At 33.4% G+C, this 22,952-nt stretch overlaps 1 protein-coding gene across 2 annotated transcripts in view; it reads left to right on the top strand.

The window, feature by feature from the left end:
• Window positions 1–22,952, top strand: part of LOC149807491 (coiled-coil domain-containing protein 178-like) — an 83,741-nt gene that overhangs the window by 4,741 nt on the left and 56,048 nt on the right. For both annotated transcript variants that reach the window (XM_089967133.1, XM_089967123.1), the window contains exons 2-8: window positions 303–474; window positions 2,520–2,618; window positions 4,155–4,349; window positions 6,944–7,075; window positions 14,336–14,542; window positions 18,998–19,148; window positions 21,913–21,982. In XM_089967133.1, the coding sequence (XP_089823259.1) occupies window positions 318–474; window positions 2,520–2,618; window positions 4,155–4,349; window positions 6,944–7,075; window positions 14,336–14,542; window positions 18,998–19,148; window positions 21,913–21,982 (1,011 nt within the window). In that variant the 5' untranslated portion in view covers window positions 303–317. The remainder of the gene's footprint in view (window positions 1–302; window positions 475–2,519; window positions 2,619–4,154; window positions 4,350–6,943; window positions 7,076–14,335; window positions 14,543–18,997; window positions 19,149–21,912; window positions 21,983–22,952) is intronic.

The following is a 22,952-nucleotide window of genomic DNA, read 5'->3' as shown; positions in this document are numbered from 1 at the left end:
GGAGGGGCACTGGGTGGCTGAATGGTCTAAGGCATTACCTGTGCAATTCACTTGCATATTTTTGTCGGCATGAGTTTGAGTCTCAGCTTAACCAATTTGGATAAGTTAGAAAGCTTGCCAGTAGCTTCCAGATATACTGATTGCCATTTATAGCCTTTTATATGCTGAAAAACCGTGTTAAACCTTACTTAACAAGCCAAACCATATTTTTGTGAATTCAGTTTCTTTAATAAATTTGAAAAATTGGTATGCTTGTAAAAGTGTTACGATTGACAATAATTTGTGTGCTTTATGCATTGCAGATGACAGCCTGAACAATGTCAGTATCTAAAGTAGTTAGATTGGAGGATGTTGATCCAGCTATCCAAGGAGTGATATCAAGTCAAAATAGGAATAAATTTGCTAGCTATGAACATAGGAAAGAGCAAGCCATTCCAGAGTCCCACACTTCTGCTTTACAAGTAACATCTTCAGGTAGCTGTATGAAAACTTTTTATCAGAGAACTTGATAGTTCTTTTTTTTATTACATAAGAGGTTCGGACACAGTCTTCAGAAAATAATAGTCCAGATGAGAAAATGGCAGGTTCCAGATGCAGAAATAGGGATAATGTTAGTTAACCAAAATCTGCATGATTACAATGATTAATCAATCCAAGTAAAAATTATTAACTATTATCAATCTGATTTTTCCTCCACCATTTATACTGGCCACCATGTATAGCCTATTTTGTGCTGAAAAATGGCATTAAACCCTACAACAGCAACAACTACATTAATACCAGATATTTTTCATTGTGTGGTACAAGAAACGTGATATTTTAAAAAGTAGCGTGATGTTTTACTGAGTAACAATATTAACTACTGGTGTCCTAATTGATGATGCTTACTAAAAAATGAAGTTTTATCATGGTTTTAAATATCAGATGCAATGGTTACAGAATCGCAAATTGGAAATATACTTGTTTCCATCTCATGCAGTCATTTGTTGATTTCCCTGCAGGGTATGTAACCTCCATCCATTATTATTGTTTTTCTTCCAGTTACTATGGCTTTTGCCAGCACTTCTCTAAAGTTACTTTCAAAAGCAACATCTGAATCATTAATAGGACACAAACTGGTATATGGTATACTAATAAGTTTTTAACTCACCTATCCATAGCTTCAGGTATGCTTATGCATCCATTGTGCTTCTCACTTTGTCCAGTCAAGTTTCATCTGTCTTGCATCCATTAGCAGCTACCATTTTCAGCTTCTTCTCAAAAATCACCAGACCATGATTGAACCAGATTTATTAGGAAGCATCCTGGCATACAGATTTTCCAAGGTGGTGCAAATATGGCCAATTTTACTAAAATAAAAATTACTTTTAAAAATCTCTCAAAAGAATTTCACCAATATTGTTAAAAAGCATCGTGACATGACACAATTTTAAAATTATATAAACAGCCTACTAGTCTACCTTGAAATAGGCCACCTGGCCATTATTACTAAATGGTTTTTTCTCACCAACCACTCAATAGAACTTGACTGTATTTGTCTAAAAGCATGTAGACATGCAGTGAATTAAAATTCAGATAAGTGATGCCTCTTTGCCATCAAATATGGTCACCATTACTAGAAAAAGAAAAAGCTTAAAATTACTTCTCAAAAACTTCTCAGCTGAATTGCACCATGATAGAAATAAGATATTCTGACACAAAGGCCATTCAAATTTTTACATAATGTTGATCCATCATCAGACATATCTGCTGTTACTAAAAATAGAACAAACTTTATATGATGACTTTGCCAAAGCCACTATACAAAATTTGACTAAATTTGACAGAAAGCATCCATACAATAATTGCTTTATTGTTGTGTGCAAATTTTGTTCATTTGCTTTCAGATATGGCCACCTTTATTAAAATGAGATAAACCTGTAAAGAACTTTGTATCAAAAACAATCAACATAATTTGACCAAATTTGCAGAAAGCATCTGGGCATAAAGAGCTTTTGGATTGGTATAAATGATGCTGATCTGTCATCCAATATCAAAATAGAAAAACATGTAAACAACTTTATATAAAAAAAATAATTCAACCATCTTTGACAGAAAGCATTATGGGATAGGGACCTTTTATTATTGGATAAATGATGCTGATTTGCCATCAAATATATTGATGCAGATACACTAAAAGCTAATCCTTGCAAAAATTGTTTTATAATCTGTTCAGATAACGTAATTGGGGAAAAATGTATGCAGAAAGTATATTGGTACAACCAACTCAAGATTTCTTGGTCAACTGCTTTTGCATTTGGCTTTAGGAAAATGTAAGGCAGCTGAGCAACCTCCTGCTAGAACCTTCAATTAGCATAACATAAATCAAGATCAAATTTTGCTGGATACATAATTTTAACTGAAAATAACATTTCTGTTTGGGAGGATACCAAATTATGCCAAATGCGTTTCAGGTCAGGATAAATTTTGTTTGGATGATCACTTTTTGGATGCAAATTTTGTTTTCTCCATTGATGCAGCAGGTAAAGCACTTTCCCAAACCAATGGCAAGGGTCCCAATTCAGTCCAAGATGTTGATGAAGCCAGTTTAGCAGAATCCGAGGCAGCAGAAACTGCAGGTATACTATTTATATGACCATAAAACAGTAACAGGCTGATTTTCAGACTTATTTGAGACAGATTTATCTACATAATGGTGATCTAGATACATATAAAGGCTTACAAGAATGCTAATAGTTGATATGAAATGTGTGAAACAAATTGGAATTATTTTAATCTATGTTTTACTTAGCAAGACATTCACTTTGGTCACAAAGTTTAATACATTTTATGTAGATGTGATGTAAGATTGTCATTATCATCTGACAAAATAGATTAGCCAAGTTTTAATACATGTTTTTGATGACATGAAATGGAGTCCTGATAAAATAGATTATCCAAGTTTGTTTACATTACGTTAATGACATGAATTGGAACCAGATAGCATGGTCATTATGCTTATTAACCTTTATTTGTCGGTGTGTTATTATACAGGAAAAGTAACAAAAATTGTATTATGTTATTATATACGAGTAGCATTGAAAATTTTATGTTATTATATATGAGTAGTATTGAAATTTGTTCATGTAATTATACACATGTAGTATTCAAAATTAATGTTATTATTCATAAGTATTACTGAAAATTTTAGGTTATTATACATGAGTAGTAATGAAAATTTTGTTTATTACGTGTGAGTATTATTGATAATTTTATGTTATTTTACATTCATAATATTGAAAATTGTATGTTATTATACATGAGTAATATTGAAAACTTTATGTTATTATACATGTGTGGTATTGAAAATTTATATGTTAGTATGCATAAAAAGTATTGAAAATTTTATGTTACGATACATGAGTAGTATTGAAAAGTTCATATTAATACAACTACTCTGGTGTTCTTAGTGATTAGAGCATCCACTTCAGATGCAGGAGGTCATGGATTCGAACTCAGACCAAGTCATACCAGAGACTTGTAACAATGGTACTAGCGACTGCCTTGCTTTGTGCTCAGCATCAAGATTTTAGTTTATGGACTTGTCATCCTGGTGTCAGGATAATGAAACTGGGTGGGGCAAGATGCTACATGTCTGTGGCACAGTGCCCAGTGCTAGATCTCACTATAAACTTCCAAACTGCAGACACCATAGAAATTTGACTCTAGTTGTTAAAGCAATGTTAAAATACAAAAACACACACATATTAATTCGTGAAATGTACCTATGACGATTACTTAGTCAAGAAGAAATTGAGGGCTATAGGACACATAGTTAGCGCAGATGAGTTTAAAATTTTATAAACATTTGAATAGATTCTATTACAGTTGAATCATGCTTTTGCATTTACAGTGGAGTTATGTGTGGACTTTATCCAATAGATCTTAGGGAACCATGTGTGACTTTCATCCTGCATTTTCTGTTCATATCCATTGTAGTAGATAATTTTAGCCACTTACAATATGAGAATATTTGATTTTAAAATGAGCATTTCATGTTACTGTTTGATAAAACAAATCCATTCGTTTTGTGACCAGATTTTGGTTTTCAACAGTTTTCTGCCATTGACAGTCTGATAATTCATGCTTCATATTTGAAAGGGTTTATTTTCCAGACATGGTTTATCCACTTCCTGATAATTGGCCTAAAATCCCTCAGCTGTTTCGGCGGCGGAGCTGTGAGCTGACAAAAGTAACTTCTCCATGCATCAATAAAGCTATTTCACACCTGGAGTTGCTTCAGATTGTGATAGATGACTGGACGAAAGAGAGAGAAGAGGAAGTGGTTAGTCGCATGTCACAACGGCAAGGTATGGATACATGACTGTCTGTATTTGTGGGATGGCCTTGTTTATTTTTTTTATTAGTGGATTGTGAGAGAATGATGGAGAAAAAATGGGACAGAATACAGTGGCCCCTTACTATCAAGCATCGCTTATAAGTCAAATCCAGTTGCAAGCAACATAGATCCTGATCTACCATCAAATAATACGCATGCAAGTTGGGGTCCATGTTTTATGTTCTATTGATTACTCCTAACAAACTGCACAGACTCAGAGCTGCTGGTGCATTATGCAACAGCAGATCAGGGTCTATGCAGTTTGAACATAGACCTGACTTATGAGCAGTATAGATGGTAGTTCAGCATAGTTCCTCATGCGACACAGCAGGGCCTTGGATTCTGTTGTCTGTATGATTGCAGACTTGATACTGGACATTCCTAATATAAGGTGACTTTATGGTGTGCTTTTAAAGATCCATTGAGAAGCGTTATTTTCAGGAAGAACTGTACAGTTCTATCCCTATGATGACAATTCAGTAGAATGAGGCTGCTTTTAAAGTTACTAAAAGACTTTCTGCAGTAGTAATTTAGATATAAATAGATAACAAAGGGTCCCATTTAAGATAAGCAATTGCAAGATTCATGCTGATTTTTTTTTAAATCATGCTAAAAAATCAAATGTTAAAAAAATCACATTTCAAGCCTGAGCTTTATCTTTTCATATATTTATTTCTTTCCTCCAATATTTAGCAAATTCCCTGCTTTTTTGTTTCAGATGGAATTTGGAATTTGCAACCAAAAATTTTCACTTATAGAATACATCCTGGATAACTCATTAGTCAGGATGGCATTTTGTTTGAAAATTGTACTACTTTATTAGAACATAATATTTTTTTTAAGTGAAAATTTCAAGAAAATTATGTCAAAGATTTGGAAGCTATAATGGTTTAATTTGTTCATGTAATGTGGTAAAATTGGACAGGACTCTCAGTTAACCAAACCACTTTATAGTGTCACAGAAGCTTAGTTTAGTATCACTGGAACAGATTTTACCAATATAACTTAAGTCAGGACTTAATCTTAAGACTTTAATCCAGTAATCTGACTGGATGAAAGTTAAGTCTGACTAAATTTTGACTAATCAAACATTTAAAATCTGGTTGAGTAATGTTGGTGATTTGTGGCCCATGAATCTAACTGGATGAAATGAAAGTAAAAACTCAAGCAAATGGTTTGAGTATAGACTTAAAGTGCTTTATATTACTCTGAAACCAGACCAGTAGCTTTTCGTGTTGATGGTTCATTCTGGGGTTTTCAAGGGATCTTCCTCCACCATTTATACCGACTGCCATGTATAGCCTATCTTGTGCTGAAAAATGGTGTTAAACCCTACAACAACAATCATGATAAATGTTACTTTTTTTCCACATTGGTGAAAATACCAAAGTTTAACGATTTACAGTGTACAATATCCTTAGTGACAAGGTACCCAGTAACTGACAGAAACACTGACAGTTCAGAAATATGAGCCACTTTTTATGTGGAGACTAAGCTGAGGCTATGTAACTGACTTTGATCATGCAGTCTGTGAACTCTCCTTTAACGATAGCTACAGCTGAATAGGTATTTATTGTGCAGAATGATCATAGGGAGTTAAAATAGGCACCCACATTTACCTGAATATAGGACTCTACTTGGCATAGAACCAGTATCAGATTAATAACTTGATTAAAGGATTATTACCTGTGAAAACAAAGTGGGTGCTGCATTTACATGGAAGTGACAGATTGTGGTCAGACATATACAGGGAGTTGTAAAATTGCTCTAAAGAAGCACCCACAGTTAATTGAATACAGAACTATACTTGAGCACTGAACATGTATCACATTTGCACCTCCATCAAAAGGGTTGTCAGCTGGAAAAAAGAAAAGGGTTGCTGCCTTTGCAAGCAGGGATTTATCATCCCACTTTCACTGGCAGATAACTTAAGAAATTTCACTTGGCAATTAGAAATGTCTCATGATAAAAGCAAACACAAATCAAATCAAAACATGGAAATTAGATCTTCCTGATGTAAAACGAAATTTCATATTAAGTCAATACTTTTATTGGATCGTGCACAAATAATGTTTATACAGCAAGCACACAATATAATACATATACTGGTTTTTAGACTTAAACAAAAATGAAATAAATATACTTACTAGTAAACACCCATGGTAAATAACATTCAGCTTGTGGTGGATAATATTTTATATTGTTAGATTGTTAAAATTCTAATAAATGTACATGCAAGTACTTGTATTGTTTAATGAAAACCGAAATGAGTTGGATAAACACAATGTATAACATCTATACATTTTAATTTTCTGGATGGGAATAGTGGAATTAAAATGTACAAATATTTGAGTTGACAGTATGTTTTACATATTGTAGACATATAGAGTTTCCAATATTACACTTAGATTTATCAGATTTTCTCTCTGTTATGCTTACAAGAAGACCCCATCTCAGTATGAATAAAGTTTTCAGTAACATGACATCAACTTATAAGTGAATATATACAGTTAGCAGTGATGCATTGCAGTGTTGAATAAAATAATGCTTGGATTCTAACTTCAGGTTCATCAAAGAAGGAGCTTCATCTTGGTGGAAAAGAAGATTCAGTCTTTGTTGCCAGTTCTAGAGCATCTCGTGCTACAGAGGTCACTCTGGAGCTGTCCGTTCTTGGAGTGGGATTTATTGATGAGTCCGGTAATTTTTCAGACATTAAATTTTCATGCAGATATTTTAAATACTTTGCTATAATGATTTATTAATTTGTATTAGTTCATTACTAGAATGGACACTATAGATTTCATTAGCTTGGTTTATCTTTTTGGAGAAGGATACAAGGAGAAGGGTACAAATTAAATTGCAAGACAAACAAATATGTATTCCCTATTTGACTGGTTTTAAAATTATGGAATTTTTATTTTAACATTATATATATTTGATGTGATTTTTTTTATCTTGTGGGAAAATGTGCTAAGGTTATCAGTGAGAAACAGGGATGGCTGGCTGACCAGAAACACACACGTTATTTTTTTAAGGGCTAATAACAGATTACTTTTATGCTGTCTTAATCCTGAGCTTTTCTAAAGATGCATTATACAGGCTTAAGTTGCTGTCTTAATCCTGAGCTTTTCTCAAGATGCATTATACAGGCTTAAGTTGCTGTCTTAATCCTGAGCTTTTCTCAAGATGCATTATACAGGCTTAAGTTGCTGTCTTAATCCTGAGCTTTTCTCAAGATGCATTGTACAGGCTTAAGTTGCTGTCTTAATCCTGAGCTTTTCTCAAGATGCATTGTACAGGCTTAAGTTGCTGTCTTAATCCTGAGCTTTTCTCAAGATGCATTATACAGGCTTAAGTTGCTGTCTTAATCCTGAGCTTTTCTCAAGATGCATTATACAGGCTTAAGTTGCTGTCTTAATCCTGAGCTTTTCTCAAGATGCATTATACAGGCTTAAGTTGCTGTCTTAATCCTGAGCTTTTCTCAAGATGCATTATGTCACAGAATTGTAACCGAGTTGGTTTTTGGATGAAATGAACAAGCCAAACACAATGTAAGAAAGATGGAAATTTATGAATGAGTTAATAATGATAAATATATGATGTAAAAATACAATTGAAAATAAACAAAACAAATATTGAATAAAATGAAGTGCAGATCCAAGAACCCTCATGGACTGCACTTACCCCTTAAAGAGTATGTTGTTCAACAAGAACAAAATTATAAAGATTAAAAGAAAAATAGTCTTTGAAACAACTTAAGATTCAAAATAATCTTTGGCACACATAAAGATTCAAAATAATCTTGAAACAACTAAAGATTCACAATAATCTTTGACACAATTAAAGATTCAAAACAATCTTATCATGACTAAGATTCACAATAATCTTATCATGACTAAGATTCACAACAATGCTATCACAACAGACAGAATTGTTCTGGAAGCTCCAGATGACTCCATGAAACTTTAGACGGCTTCATACAGCTTCAGACCGCTCTAGTTATATTCACTATAATATTTCATATTCATTCACGGCTACAGACATGGTCAGCTACCATAATAGTCAGCTACTATAACAGTCAGCTACGAACACAGTCAGAATCATCTTCCAATACAGAAACAGCTTCCAACACAGACACAGCTACTGCCAACACAGACACAGCTGCCAACACAGACACACAGATGCACAGACACAGCTACAGATTCACATACGCAGCTATAATAAAACCAAATGGGACATAATAGTGTATGCATAATTTCTATATACATGATATTACTTTTAAAAATCTGCATTGTAAAACACATTATTATGCGATACCACAGTACAAACCAAATAAGCTTCGCCTATCAAATAAATAGAATGTAAATTTAACACTTACCCCTATGGCTGGAGAATAAAGGAGAGTGTATATCCCTTGACGTGATCCAAAAAATGACCAGTGTGGTTTTTCGTGATTCGTCTTACTTAAATCCATAGGAGAGTGAGTACAAGTCGGGGTAGAATACCCGTGCACCTCATGTTAGTCATGATACCCGACACAAGTAATCTGTGGCTAGGTACATGTTAATACAGTCGCTTACCTGGAAAAACACATTCACCCTATATAACGTTGTACGCATGTACAACGAGAAATAGTCTAATTGTTTTCAGACAAAACCAAGTTATTTCTTTGCCTAATTCTGTGACACATTATACAGGCTTAAGTTACTTTGTACATTGGTGCTGTAACATTATATGGTTATGTTTGTCCAGTTGTTTAGCCTGCTTATAACATTTACTTGATGTTTTGAAAGGCAAATATTTCAAGAAACTGCCTGTATCATCCTGTACATGGCAGGAAATATGATATTATAAGTTTACCAGCACTGACCTCAGATGTATGAAACCAGGTGGGTCTTGATCTAGCAAAGACATGTAAATCTAGTAAGTTGATAAGATGTTAATGCAAATTAATGATGGTTGAATCTCTGACACCCTTACACCCTTATTTCCATCTCTCATAAACTAGACTATAATATAACAAAATGGCATCACACCTCAGTGGATGCAGTTAACAAATATTGCAAATTTAAATTGTCTGCAATCAATAAAATCAGTGCATGGATTTATCAACAGATATGATTAATGAAATATGGAATTATCAACAAATATGATCAGTGTATTGTTCATCAACAAGTATGATGGTGCATTAGATTGTCACACATATAATGGCTTTGATTTTTAGGTCCAAAACCATATATATATATAAAATAAAAATAATCCCATTGGACTAAAAAAAACTTGAATGTTTCTCATTGTTTAATACACACAATGGAAAATTTCATTTGACTGTTTGTTCAGCAATGAAATCATGTCTGACCTGAAACAATTACCCTCTAAAACAAGTCAGTCACATATAATGGATAACAAGAAAGAATACAGGTTTTCATTTTCACATACCTCTTCAGATGAAGAGTGCTTCCATAAAGTGGACATCTTCTGGACAAGACTCATCCAAAAAGAAATTTGACATTATAAGTTCTATGGTCATGGTCAAATTCATGGCCAGAGAACTTGTGACAAATGAGCCTCACACAGCTAATGTTTTGTGCATGCTGCGTGAGTGAACAGAAGTCATTATTTTTAAATCACCAAGTCTAAACTCTACGCCATGAATAACACTGTATCTGGCAAGAAAACTCATCTACATTCATGTTCATATATAATACAGCAGTATTTTTGTGCACACAATTCTGTGTATCTGGTAAATTGTAAATTATTAACATCTGACATGCACCAGAAAGGAGAAGGCCCAGCAGTCACTTAATACACTTCCTGATAAATTCTAGAGTCCTGATTGGCTGACTACATGAATCTTTTCTTTAAATTCCAGTACACATTCTTCTTTCATCATGAGATGCTATACATGATATCAGGAATTATACATGCTGCATCAGATGCACTTACTATACCTCAGAGTTGTATGATATCACATGATATCGTGTGATATATTTAATCAGTTATTGCATTTTTCTTTGGATACTGTCCTCAGAACATGCTGTATGATGCAGGAAAGTGCCCCTGCCTTTGACTCTGGCACTATACTCTACAGAACCACATTATAGGGGTCTCCAGGTGGCAGAGTGGTCTAAAATGCTGGCCTTTATGAATAACTGCCATCTCACACATGTCTGTATGGGTTCAAGTCTCAAGCTTGGCAAATGTGGGTTCATGAGAAAGCTTGCCAGCAGCTTCCCATGGGTCAGTGGTTCTTACCAGATTTTCTTGGGGTCTTCCTCCACCAGTTATACTGGCTGCCATGTACAGCGTATCTTGCATTGAGAAAAGGCAACAAATCCAAAACAACAAGAACAACCAAAGAACACTATAGAATAACAGTTCACTCATCTGAAAGCAATATTAGAATATTAATAGGTACGCTATATATAGCTGCATGAGTATAACACTTGCTCACCTGCAAACAATGTAGTCCAAAATATGGTATCAGTTAGTGCACTGACAGATCAAGGTCCAGTGTTCACACCTCTCATGATTTGATACAATCAGCATTGACCAAGATCTGTCATCAGTTAATGCACATAAAGATCAGGGCCCATATTGTTTATACCTACCATGATTTGATAAAAATATCATAGAACAAAGACCTACCATCAGTTAATACACTGACAGATAAAGGTTCACACTGCTGATACTTTACATGATTTCCAACAAACATTATTGATTAAGATATGATTTCAGTTAATGCACTGATAGATCAAGTCCACACTGTTCTATACTTTTCATGATTTGATATAAACAGAACTGACCAAGATCTGCCATCAGTTAATGCACTGGCAGATCAAGGTGCACACTGTTCAAACTTATTATTTCAAGCAAAAATCAAAGACCTTTTTCCTGTAACAGTATATAAAGGCAGAACTGGCTGTATAGTATAGTATAGTATAGTATAGTATAGTATAGTATAGTATAGTATAGTATAGTATAGGATAGTATAGTATAGTATAGTATAGTATAGTATAGTAATAGTATAGTATATCATATCATATCATATCATATCATATTATATTATGCTGTTTGCCATTGAATCTGCATTAGTAACATATAACTAAGGTAGTTTCCTTACTTGCAGACAGGTAGAAATGACTTTTATGAAACCACAAGTATTGTTGATTCTTCTAAACTTCGTCTATGAAAAAATGGTAATATAAACATAACAAAGCTAGTAAACAGAAAGGATTTACAAGATTTGGCCCATCAGTCATTCAAAATCAAGACTTACTAAGGTGAATGCTGAATTTGCAAAACAAAATAAATCTGACAGCTTTAATATATGTATATACATATATATATGTATTTTTGTTTCCAAGTACTTCAAATATGCTAATTCAATTTTCCCCCACCTCAAGCCACAGACATGTTGCCCAATACTTCTGATTTCTTTGTGTTGAAAATGTGTATTATCCTCTGGTTCTGCATATGCAAAAGTACGCTATTATGTATTCAAGGTCACTGTTACCTATTCAAGGTCGGTGTTTTTTTTATCTGGGCTCCTTAGCCTCTTCTGTGCCAATCTCTGAGACCTCTGAGTGCATTTAGTTTAAGTTGTTAGAAGTTATTGTACAAAAATAATTATAATAATTAATTTTTTCATTTTTCATTATGATTTCTAGCAATCAGACTAATCGGGCCATATTGAATTTGTTTGGTTCACACCTGTGTGAACAAACAGATTGTGATTTAGAGCCACTCACTGGCACTACTTTTTGGACCATTTAGAGAGAATCATGGGTAGACAAATTACTCTCTGTTAGGTTTTGAAAGAAAATCTTTGATTTTAAAGAAAATGATATACTAAATACTAGCTTTGATTACTCTTGAATTGATGATTAATCTATTGTATATATTCTATTGATTATATTGTTATGTCCATGCTGTAGATTTCTTTTGTAGATTTTAGACCAGTAGAGGGTCTCAAGGGATATTTGTTATTTACTACATGAGAAACCCTCTCAAGATATATTATTATTATTATTATTATTATTATTATTATTATTATTATTATTATTATAGGACGTCAAGGGAGATTTTGTTATGTACTACCTGTGTAACCTTGTTAAAATAAATTATTACTATCATTATTATTATTATTATTATTATTATTATTATTATTATTATTATTATTATTATTATTATTATAAAGAGACTGTAAACAATGATGGTAGTGTATTTGAAAGTTCAGCTACTTTGTTCCATATTTACTCACTTACATGTTAAGTCCAACAGCAAATTGCACAGAATCAGATCTTCCATCCCATAATGTGAATTATCTGGTGTCACTTGATTTGAAATTTAATTTGTTTAGCTGTGTTTGACATTTTTTAAATTGTTATTCATTTTTAAAAATAGAAAGCATTATTTATTGATAGAAATTACAAGCATTCCATTTTATACTGAGGTTTGTTATCATCTTTTATGAACCCAAGTTGGGGACTTCATCTAGCATCAGCAATGTATCATGTATACTGCTTGTTTTGATTTGATCCATACAATCTCTCTCTCTCTCTCTCTCTCTCTCCTTAAAATGCTCATTATTTAGGAGCTAAAATTATTTTACTGGCAGTACTCTCAAATGTTGACAGTGGCAAATATGGGAACATGAATTAACCCACAGAAATAAATTAGCAGTATAAGCATCTGCATTCTTATTTGTCATAGACTTCATTTGGGTTAAAATGACTTCAAACAGGTCATTTTACATCATAATGTAAAATGGCCTAAGGATAACAACTTTTCTGGACACAATCAGATTTAGACAAGCCATAGGTTTGTTTACTAAATTGATCCCTGTTGAAATAAAATGACTCACAGAGTTTGGTGTACTATTGAAATTGTGAAAACATTTTTTAAAATATCTCTACAAAGTATTTGAAAAGTCTGGATGTAAGCAAATTAGATGTTTTTAAAACCCAAATGAGAAGATATATTGACAGTAGTCACAAAACTCATTTAGATGGCTCCTAGTTTTTGTCTTTCATCTGTATGTAGTTAATCCAATCCAGTTTTTAATTCATTTCATTATAAGCAATTTATGGACATAAATATTTTAATCATATTCTGCCTTCAAAATAATTTAATCATATTTCTAACTTCACTGGGTTTCTGTTCAAAAAAATGTTTGATAAAATTACCATATATATACTCACTTGTAAGTTGATCCAATTGCAGAGTGCACAGACACAGATGCACCATTGCATAATGTGCCAGCAGATCTGGGTCTGTGCAGTTTGCTAGGAGTAGTTAGTAATAGAACAAAAAAATCCTGATCTGTCAGTACATTGTGTAATGGCAGATCCAGGTCTATGTTATTTACGCTTGTACTCTACTTAAACTTGAGTATATATGGCATGTAGAGAAGAATCAGCAATGGCTTTTACTCAGCATTCTTTCAGTTACCAACTTTTTCTCTTTCACCATCTTTGTCACGTTTGGTGATGTACTTGATAATTTATGGGAAGAAAGATTTTATCATCTGTTCCTGAATTTCCAAATTTTTTAATTCTCTTGCAGTTTTCCTTCAGCCGTAGTATTTCTGATACCCTCAAATTATGTTTCATTTTGCATGGAAAATCAATATGTTGTAGGTTCATTGCTAACCTGAAATATACTTTCATTTTTACTGTATATGTACGCATGTAACCATATTATAACATTTACATCATTTACAATGACAGTCATTTACAAGATTAAATTTCTTTACTTTGTTATATATCTTTTAAATTCAGTTCAGATTTACAAGACTATATTTATCCTTTCCTTGTTGATCTCTATTCTTTGCTTCTTGAAAAATTAAAAACATTACTCAAAAGGGAGAAGGAGCTATGATAAATTGGAACCTTGTGTATTTTTTTATTATTTTTTTTTGAAGAAGAAGATTTATGATTTCTACATTCTTTTCAGAAAGAGGAGATGATTACAGGATCCCATACCTGGGGGCAGAGGAGGTGGTAGATGAGGTTATCACTCTGATGGCTCGGCTAGAAAATGATCGGCAGGAGACAGTTAATGCTTTGGAGAGGGAGAAGGAGAGAGTCATCACACTAGGAAACAAAATTGATGAAATTTCTTTGCAGAAACTCAGGGATTTGCCAAAGGCTGTGGAATTAGGTAAATAATAATAGTAATAATAATGAGGACTTTGTATAGTGCCTAATCTTTAGAAGCTCTAAGCGCTTTACAACATTAGACAACACCTATAAGATAAATACATAATGATATGATTACAAAAACAAACACCATGAAATTAGAAAACATTAAAAAACATGCTGAGAATATTTAAGGTAGGAAACATTATTCAGTCTTTAAGTTTGTTCTTGCAGTCGAAATAAGTGAGTTTTGAGAGCCTTCTTGAATGTGATCACTGTGTCTTTGTGTCTAAGTTCAGTGGGCAATTCATTCCACGTTGCTTGGCCCTGGTATGCAAAAGAACGCTGTCCATATGACTTTGTTTTCATAGTGTGAATAATGAGTATACGATTGTCAGAAGAGGAGCTTAAGTATCTTGCTGGTGTGTACACATGGGTGAGGTCAGATAGGTATGTTGGACTAGAGTCCGACAGTGAAACGTAACACAGAGAACAAATTTTGTGTTTGATTCTGGACCGAATGGATAGCCAGTGTAGGGTACAGAGCAGCAGGGAGGTGTGCTCTGATCATGGTACTCTAAGTATGATCCGAGCAGCTGTGTTTTGAACTTTCTGAAGTTTCTGGAGCAGATATTGAGATGAACCAGACAGAATTGAGTTACAATAGTCCAGTCTTGAAAGTACTAATGAACACACAAGTGTTTTAGTGGCATCAACTGAAAGATATTTGCGAATTGAGCTGATGCGTCTCAGCTCAAGATATGCAGCCTTGCATATGTTCATGACATGTTGGTGCAATGTGAGAGTACTGTCCAGAGTAACACCCAGGTTTTGCACTGATTGTGTGAATTTAATGTTGGTGTTGCTGATATTTATTGTTTGAGGTAAAGGATGTGAATGAGAAAGTCTTTGTGTTGTGTTCAAAAACAGTGGAGCAAGACAGCTGAGAAAAAGTCTAATTGTTCTCATTTCCAAAACAAGGAGATGAAGAAACACAAACGAATTTAACAGCCAGTACATAATGAACACAATAACGTGGATGAAAACAGGCAACAAGCACAAATATCATGAAAACTGCACTAAAAAACAGAACAGCTGCTTCAAGCCGGTTAAGCGATAGCAGCCATCTTGTTTTCAATACAATTAAATGACAATTATCCAGATTTGTGGGGGGTTTTCTCCTGACAAGTTTACCTTCCTTGGATAGTTTGACCACCTTTGATGTTGACCATTCATTTCATTACTATTAGTGGACATGAAAAGTAGGTGACATTATGAGTTTAAAGGAGGAATATTCTTGTAACTGTTATGAAAGTGTAGAATTTTGCTTTTGGAACAGCTGCATATTGCTCAGAAGAGGAGGCAAGTGACCAAACTTTTATGCTCTAATAATCATTTGTACTGTAAACACACACGTATAAGTCAAATCCAACTGCAAACTGCATAGACCATTGTTATTAAAGTTATCCCCAAAACCCCTTGGCTCTGATTGTGTGTGTTTAATCCCAATACAAATCATACTTCACTTATCCCTCAATAATTCACACTTGGATAACTTGTGAACCCACTTATAACATGAGGTCAGGCTTGGATCACATTTTTTTTTCTGTTGAAAGTTGGTAAAGAATTAGCCCCTATTTTGTTCAGTGTGAGGAAAATCATGATAAAAGTTAGCAATTAAGCTTTGATATATCACTCCTTTTTCATCAAAAATGGCAGTTATACTTTTAATAAGAAGTCAGAAATATTCTCAGTACACCGTAAATAACAACAATCAATGATATTTCAATCCATGAAAGTAGGTCAGTACTTCAAGAAATAAATATCAATTAAATAAGTTTTTTCAAGTAAAATTTGTGTTTTGGTTTTATGTTTTAATTTGGTTTCACAGTAATCATAATAATTTCTCTATGCCCTCTTGTATTCAAAATATGAATGGTGTCAGTCTAATGTCACAACAATGTCCAGGAGCATTTTGGAGAACCTAATTAGGTCCCAGCTATTTTGATCTCCAATTACAGAAGTGTTGTTTGTATTGTTACAATCAATTACAAGTTGACCTGCTTTGTATTATCACATTAATTACATCTTTGTATCAAATCAAATAAAGGGGTGGGGGTGTAATAATAAATAAAAAGTTAACAACAAGCAAATCCTACCTGTGTAAGAGCTAGTGGTCGCAATAGTGTGTCAGGTCAACTCATTTTAATTGACCAGTTTCACACTGTTGGAATTATGTATGTACTATAATTAAAGTATTTAATATTAATAAGTGGTTTTTCTACTAATTTGCAAATGTGATCAAAAATAGCAAGAGATGCAAGCAGGCAAGAAGTACTAGATGCATGTAAAACTTTGTTTCACTGATACAGTTTATTATGGAGAAGTGAGTTCCAAAGTTTGTAGTGAACTTGAAAATCCTGAATTAGCACTTAGAGGTTTGCTCAAGGATGAGCAGAATTTTCACTATTACTTGCAATGAAATCACATCATCAGTATCTTTGTATTAGAATAAAGATATAAAAAAAAACAAGCTTCAGTGTTGACAATTCTTGTTTCAAAAATTAAATGTCCGTTTTTCTTTTTTTAAAAAAATAGAAAGCCTTGTTTTATTGTGAATTGGCAATAACAACTGAATATATCCACATGCACATGCAAAAGCTGTGATGTAATACAATTTTTCTGGAGGTGATTTGTGTCAAAACATCTCGGAGTAATGCTTTTACTGATCTCTCAGTCCTAATTTATCTTAAAAATAAAGGTAATTACAAAATGAAGCAAACAACTTCATTAGAAAAAGCATTTTGTTGACAATTATTCCCAATTTGATTATAACACAAATATTAAACAGTTTAACAGTCTCTACCACCATTTGTCTTCTCATTCGTTTATATCCATTTGGGATGGCATCACCTTTTTGAAATTTCTGAATTCAACATTGACTCATAATCATGCATGCCAACATATAAGTACTTTTATTGTGTACCAAAAATACACATACAGAATTTAATTCTGCGTACAGTTCGCAATTGACACTTTCTTACCCAGCTGAAACTGTTGTAAGGAAAAACCTGCATACCTCACCTAAACCAACATGAAACAATATTTTAATATTGTCCCAGTACTTCTCTTATCACAGTGACCAATCAAGTGTACTCTTTATCACAGTGACCAATCAAGTGTACTCTTTCACGTATGGATTTCAGGTACTTTTACATTTTAAAAAAGTGCTGAAATACCTTACAAAATTATTATACTCCACACTTTGGTGCAGAGCAACAATTTGTGATCTAAAGTTGGCCATATAAACATTATGTAACCTGCCTTATTTTTTTTATTATTTGCTTTTAATCCCAAATTAATGTTTCTTAGACATATGATGTACAAAGAATCAGTATCAGTATACTTTTATCGGAGAACACTCTGCCATACATTAATATTGTGGGGTGACCTTTAAAAGCTCCAACAGTGATTTTAAGGAAGATAATTATCAAGACTCACTTCTGCAGTGGCTTATCTCCCTTTGGCAGAAAGAATGCCATAATGCTACATTTGGTGGTAAAATGACACCTAAAGAAAAAGTAACTCTTTCATAACTGTATCACACTAAATTTTAGTTGCATTTTTCTGAAATCTTCTCCTTTTAACAGCTTTAATGGCTTCAGTGCACAATGTGAAGATTTTATGCAATGTATTGGAAGAAAACTTCTTTACTCCTGGTAATGGAAAACAGGGCTTGATTAGGTAACACTTAAACAAACATCACAGTATATCACTAATGTCACAGTGAAACAAATCTGAACTGGAATGTTTAGATTGACTCCTTTTCCCTTCATTCTTGACTGGATTTCAATCTGCACTAAGGGAAATAAAATAGGATCCAGTCAAGGTGCTCATATGCTAATGGATGGACACTATGGACAAAGGTTTGGTTGACCTAAGGGTCTAAACAGCCTTATGGCAGTGTTGCAACTGAGTATGAGCTGTAACGAGAATGAGTTTATGATGATACATGAAAACTCTCAATTGGTGGTCAGGTAAAACAGTAAATAAAAAAAAATGAGAATAAAATTCATTAAAAGTACATGTATATGTTTTTCTAAATAATAAAAAATTTGCACAACCATCTTTTGACTTTTCAACATCCTACTGTGCATGAGATGCCGCATAACCAGACATCTAGACAATATCATTATTGAATTTTTATTGTTAATGAATTCCTTAATTTTTTTTTAATTTAGCATCTTCATGAGAACATATTTACAATTTACTACTGGCAGTGGACATATTTTTTTGCCTTATATTGTTATATTGCTACTTATGTGTTTAGTTAGTTATTTTGTTTATCAAAATATTATAAAAATATAAAGCCTTTTATGAAGTTGAAAATATCTTTTTGATTGTAGTTGTGTTGTACAACATAGCAAATGTCCTTAATTTAACTTTTATTTTATAAAACCTTTTATATGATCCATAGAACATGAAGCATGCACTGTGGATCTAAATGAGCTGAACTGGCATGTAGCATACAACAAGAGGAATGAAACTAGATTAAAGAATAGAACTGGGGTAGCAGAAGTACTCAATAAAAGGCTAAAAGAAGACATTGCATTTGTACAAAGTCATATGTAAGTAATATTCGTCAAGTTTAGCATATTTGTTCACTTTCAAACATATATATCTCATAATATTTGTCCAAGAATTGTTGTTCTAACAGTTAATAATGATATACAGGAAAAAAACTGGGATATTGACATTCATGCATTGCCTTATATTCATGGGTAAATCATTTGAGATACAGGATATTTTCAAGTTGAAAGTTTATAATACCAAAGTATATGTTAAATCAAATTCATCAAAATAGTTTGGAGAATATATATATATATATATATATATATATATATATATATATATATATATATATATATATATATATATATATATATATATATATATATATATATATATGTATATATATGATAAGCAACTTGCAGGTTCAAAGTAGATCCTGAACAATTCATTGCATACCAAATATATTTCAAAATGATTCTTAAGTCTGGTAACTGCATTGATTTGTGACCAGAATACCCGGATGTTAATCTGCTTTCTATGTTCATGGAAGCCATTCTTCTTTCATCACCCTCCTCCCAGAGGGTCTATATTAGTTGTCATGTAGAACCAATTAGTAAATGATTGTTAATTGTTAAAAATTTTAACCAGTATTTTTGTCAGGTGCAGACGAAGAATATACATTGCATTACATATTAATGCTTCCATGTACTAGCTCAAAACTTACTGCACAGAGTCAAGAATAAATAACGATAGTGCAACACAATTCTCCCTTGTTATTATGCAGTAGGCAGTGCCCATAACTTCTGACTGAATTATGTACCAAACTATGTTATAATGAGAACTGTAATATATATGAAACCATGATATATTGAGAAAAGCACTATACAGCCCTACCCATTTATGTCGACATCCTCAGGCCTGAGGAAATATTGTCGACATAGGCGGATGTCGAGAAAAGTTTGGGGGGGGGGGGCGCAGATCTGAAGAAAAAAAAGAGTTAAATTTGTCAGTAAGGGGTGACCTGTCATCATTGAGTAGAATTTACACTTTGAGAAAACAAACAATGGAAATTTTGAGTACATGAAGACAAAACCAGTGTGAAATACACTTGTATATTGACAAATTACATTTTGGTTACCTTTATGTAATAAAATCCACAATAAAATAATGCATCGATCACATGCTGATATGAAAAACATTCACTAGATATTCAATGTCGGTATCAGCACATGGTTGCATAGTTGTTATTTACGTGCTTCAAGTACATGTACTTAAATTGTCCTAGATTTTGTTCAGTCTGTTCCCGTCTTTTTGAGGCTACCAAGGGGATGGGGCTATTCACAGGGAAATGAAAACATGTCAACAGGTTGGTTTAAACAGAGTATTTATTTAGTTACAGAAGTCATCATGAAAAGTACATAAAAGCAAACAAGAGATAGGTGGCTGCTATGATTAATGAAGGCATAATATTGTATTCATTGACACATGCTACATAAAGTTAAAAAGGAAACTGTCACAGCACAATAAACTTGTTTTAATCACCGATCACTTTGGAAAATGCAAGAATCAATCAGATTTCATTGCTTTTATTTAAGTCGCCATGAGAGGCCAACTTTATAGGACCAAACAAAAGCCTGTTTTTTTTCTCCGACCGCGACATTAAAGCCTGGCGGCAAGATCAACTAGATGTTGAATAAAGTACAGGTCGGAGATGGCCACATGCCGACATAAATGATTAGGCGGGAAAATTGAAGCCTATCGGCAAGATCAACTAATTGTTGAACAAAGCATGGGTTGGAACTGGCAGCTTGTCGATATAAATGATTGGAAAACATAGGATTTGTTCAAGCTGGGACCAATGGCTTCTGTCGACATTTACGTTTATTTTTTATCTTGACATCGCCATAAGCATGACAATTTTGGTAGTATTAGTAGACCAAGGGACTGTGACTGTGCTTTTTTTGTCAAAATAGGGGGCTTGTCGACATAAGTGATGTAGATATAAATGGGTAGGACTGTATACCAAACTGCGGTATACATGGAACTATAAAAATTTGCTAAATAATGGTGTTTTGAAAATGAAATACAGATAAAACCTAAGCTTCACCATGTTTTCTTTCATCCCAGAGTGTTATACATTGTATAATTATGGTCATGGGTCCATAGTGGTACCACATTATATCCGTAATGCCATTACAATAAGGCGCATTGTACTGTGGGAGAGCTGTATCTGGTTCCATGCAGTAACTGGTGCAGAAACTCGACACAAAACATACTCTTCACTTTTCAAGATATGTCACAATTTGAGGACATTTTGATAGTTCCAAACATAAAAGCAAGTGTTAACTTATCTTCATGGCTAACTGAGAATTACACTTACTCTATATGTTGCCTAATGATAGATTCATTGCAACATTTACATTTAATTAAAAATATTCAGGTACACATTTTTTGAAAATATTTATGAATCGATCACTCCAGTGGATGTTCTATGGTGATTTACATTATGTGACACATTACAATGGCTAGTTATTCTTTTTTCATCTGCCAGTATGTGCTTTTGTATCAATCACACAGATTTTGAATGTTAATGGTATAAGGACAAGAAAATTTATTATAAATTTTAAAAGATTTTAGTTGCCTAGTAATACTAAGACAAAGTTTCTGGTTTTTCACTTATTAGAATAATAATTCTGTTTTTGATTGCCTGTTTGAAATGCCAGTTAGGATTTTTAGTGGAAAGTCTTCTTGGCAATTTTGCAAAGAAAATACATAAGTTACCAGCAGATTTCTTTTTTTAACTGTTTCACTTTTTTTCAGTCCCCTTGTAGATGAAAAATTGGAATTAGAACAAGAAGCCATGCAGAAAATTAGAGATGCACAAAAGAATGTGAGTTTCATGCTTGTAAAGATCTATGTATTCTACTGCCACCTTGATCAAGCTGAAATAGGAGCATACTGTACAATCGGAAATATTCATATTTATTGTTTGGAATTGACTAGACAGGTCATGGGATAAAGTTTATGAGGGTTTCACTGTTTACAGTAGAGATTTTGACAAATATTTTTTTTTGTGATGGAGTAAATTTGGTCGATATTTATTACTTATATAACCACTTTGATGGCCTAGTGGTTAGAGCATCTATCCCAGATGTGGGAGCTTGCGGGTTTGAACCCCAGCCAAGACATGCCAAAGATTTATAAGAATGGTACTAACAGCTGCCTTGCTAGGCTCTCAGCATTAAGAGGTTAGTGTTAGGACTGGTCAGCCTTGTATCATGATAATATGACTGGGTGGTACGTAGTGCTACATGGCTGTGGCATGATGCCCCAGTACTAGACATCACTATAAACTGACACACTGCAGACATGATAGTGATATGACTAAACAATTGTTAAAGCTATGTAAAACATCAAAATCACACACCCCCACACACACATTACCCATAAAAAAAAGTTATTGTCTGATTTTAAAGTATCTTTAAGAAGTAGTAATCTCTGGTTTTTAACATTTTCGGGTCCTTGTATGTTTAAGGACAAGAAACAAATGAAAATAAGTTAATGTTTTCTTACATTTGTTGGTTCATAGTAGTTTTACAGTCTATTTAATTCCATGCAAATTTTGTGTATGTTGTTTTAGATCAGGGGTGCACCAACATATGACCTGCCAACACATTTTATGGCTCATAGCTCATTTCCTTACTTTACATATGTGTATTTGTGCTTTGATTATAGACACAAAACTTTTGCAGTGTGGCATGCTTAGTTCTAATCAAGGTTGATTGTGCCCCATGTATTGTACATACTCAGATGTTGAGTCAAATTTGCAAATAAGAGAGATCCTTATCTGCCATGTCATA

This window comes from Sinohyriopsis cumingii, chromosome 1 (genome assembly GCF_028554795.1).
Source record: "Sinohyriopsis cumingii isolate HCF-2022 chromosome 1, ASM2855479v2, whole genome shotgun sequence".
Taxonomy (NCBI): domain Eukaryota; kingdom Metazoa; phylum Mollusca; class Bivalvia; order Unionida; family Unionidae; genus Sinohyriopsis; species Sinohyriopsis cumingii.
This window is presented reverse-complemented; position numbering and strand designations above follow the sequence as displayed.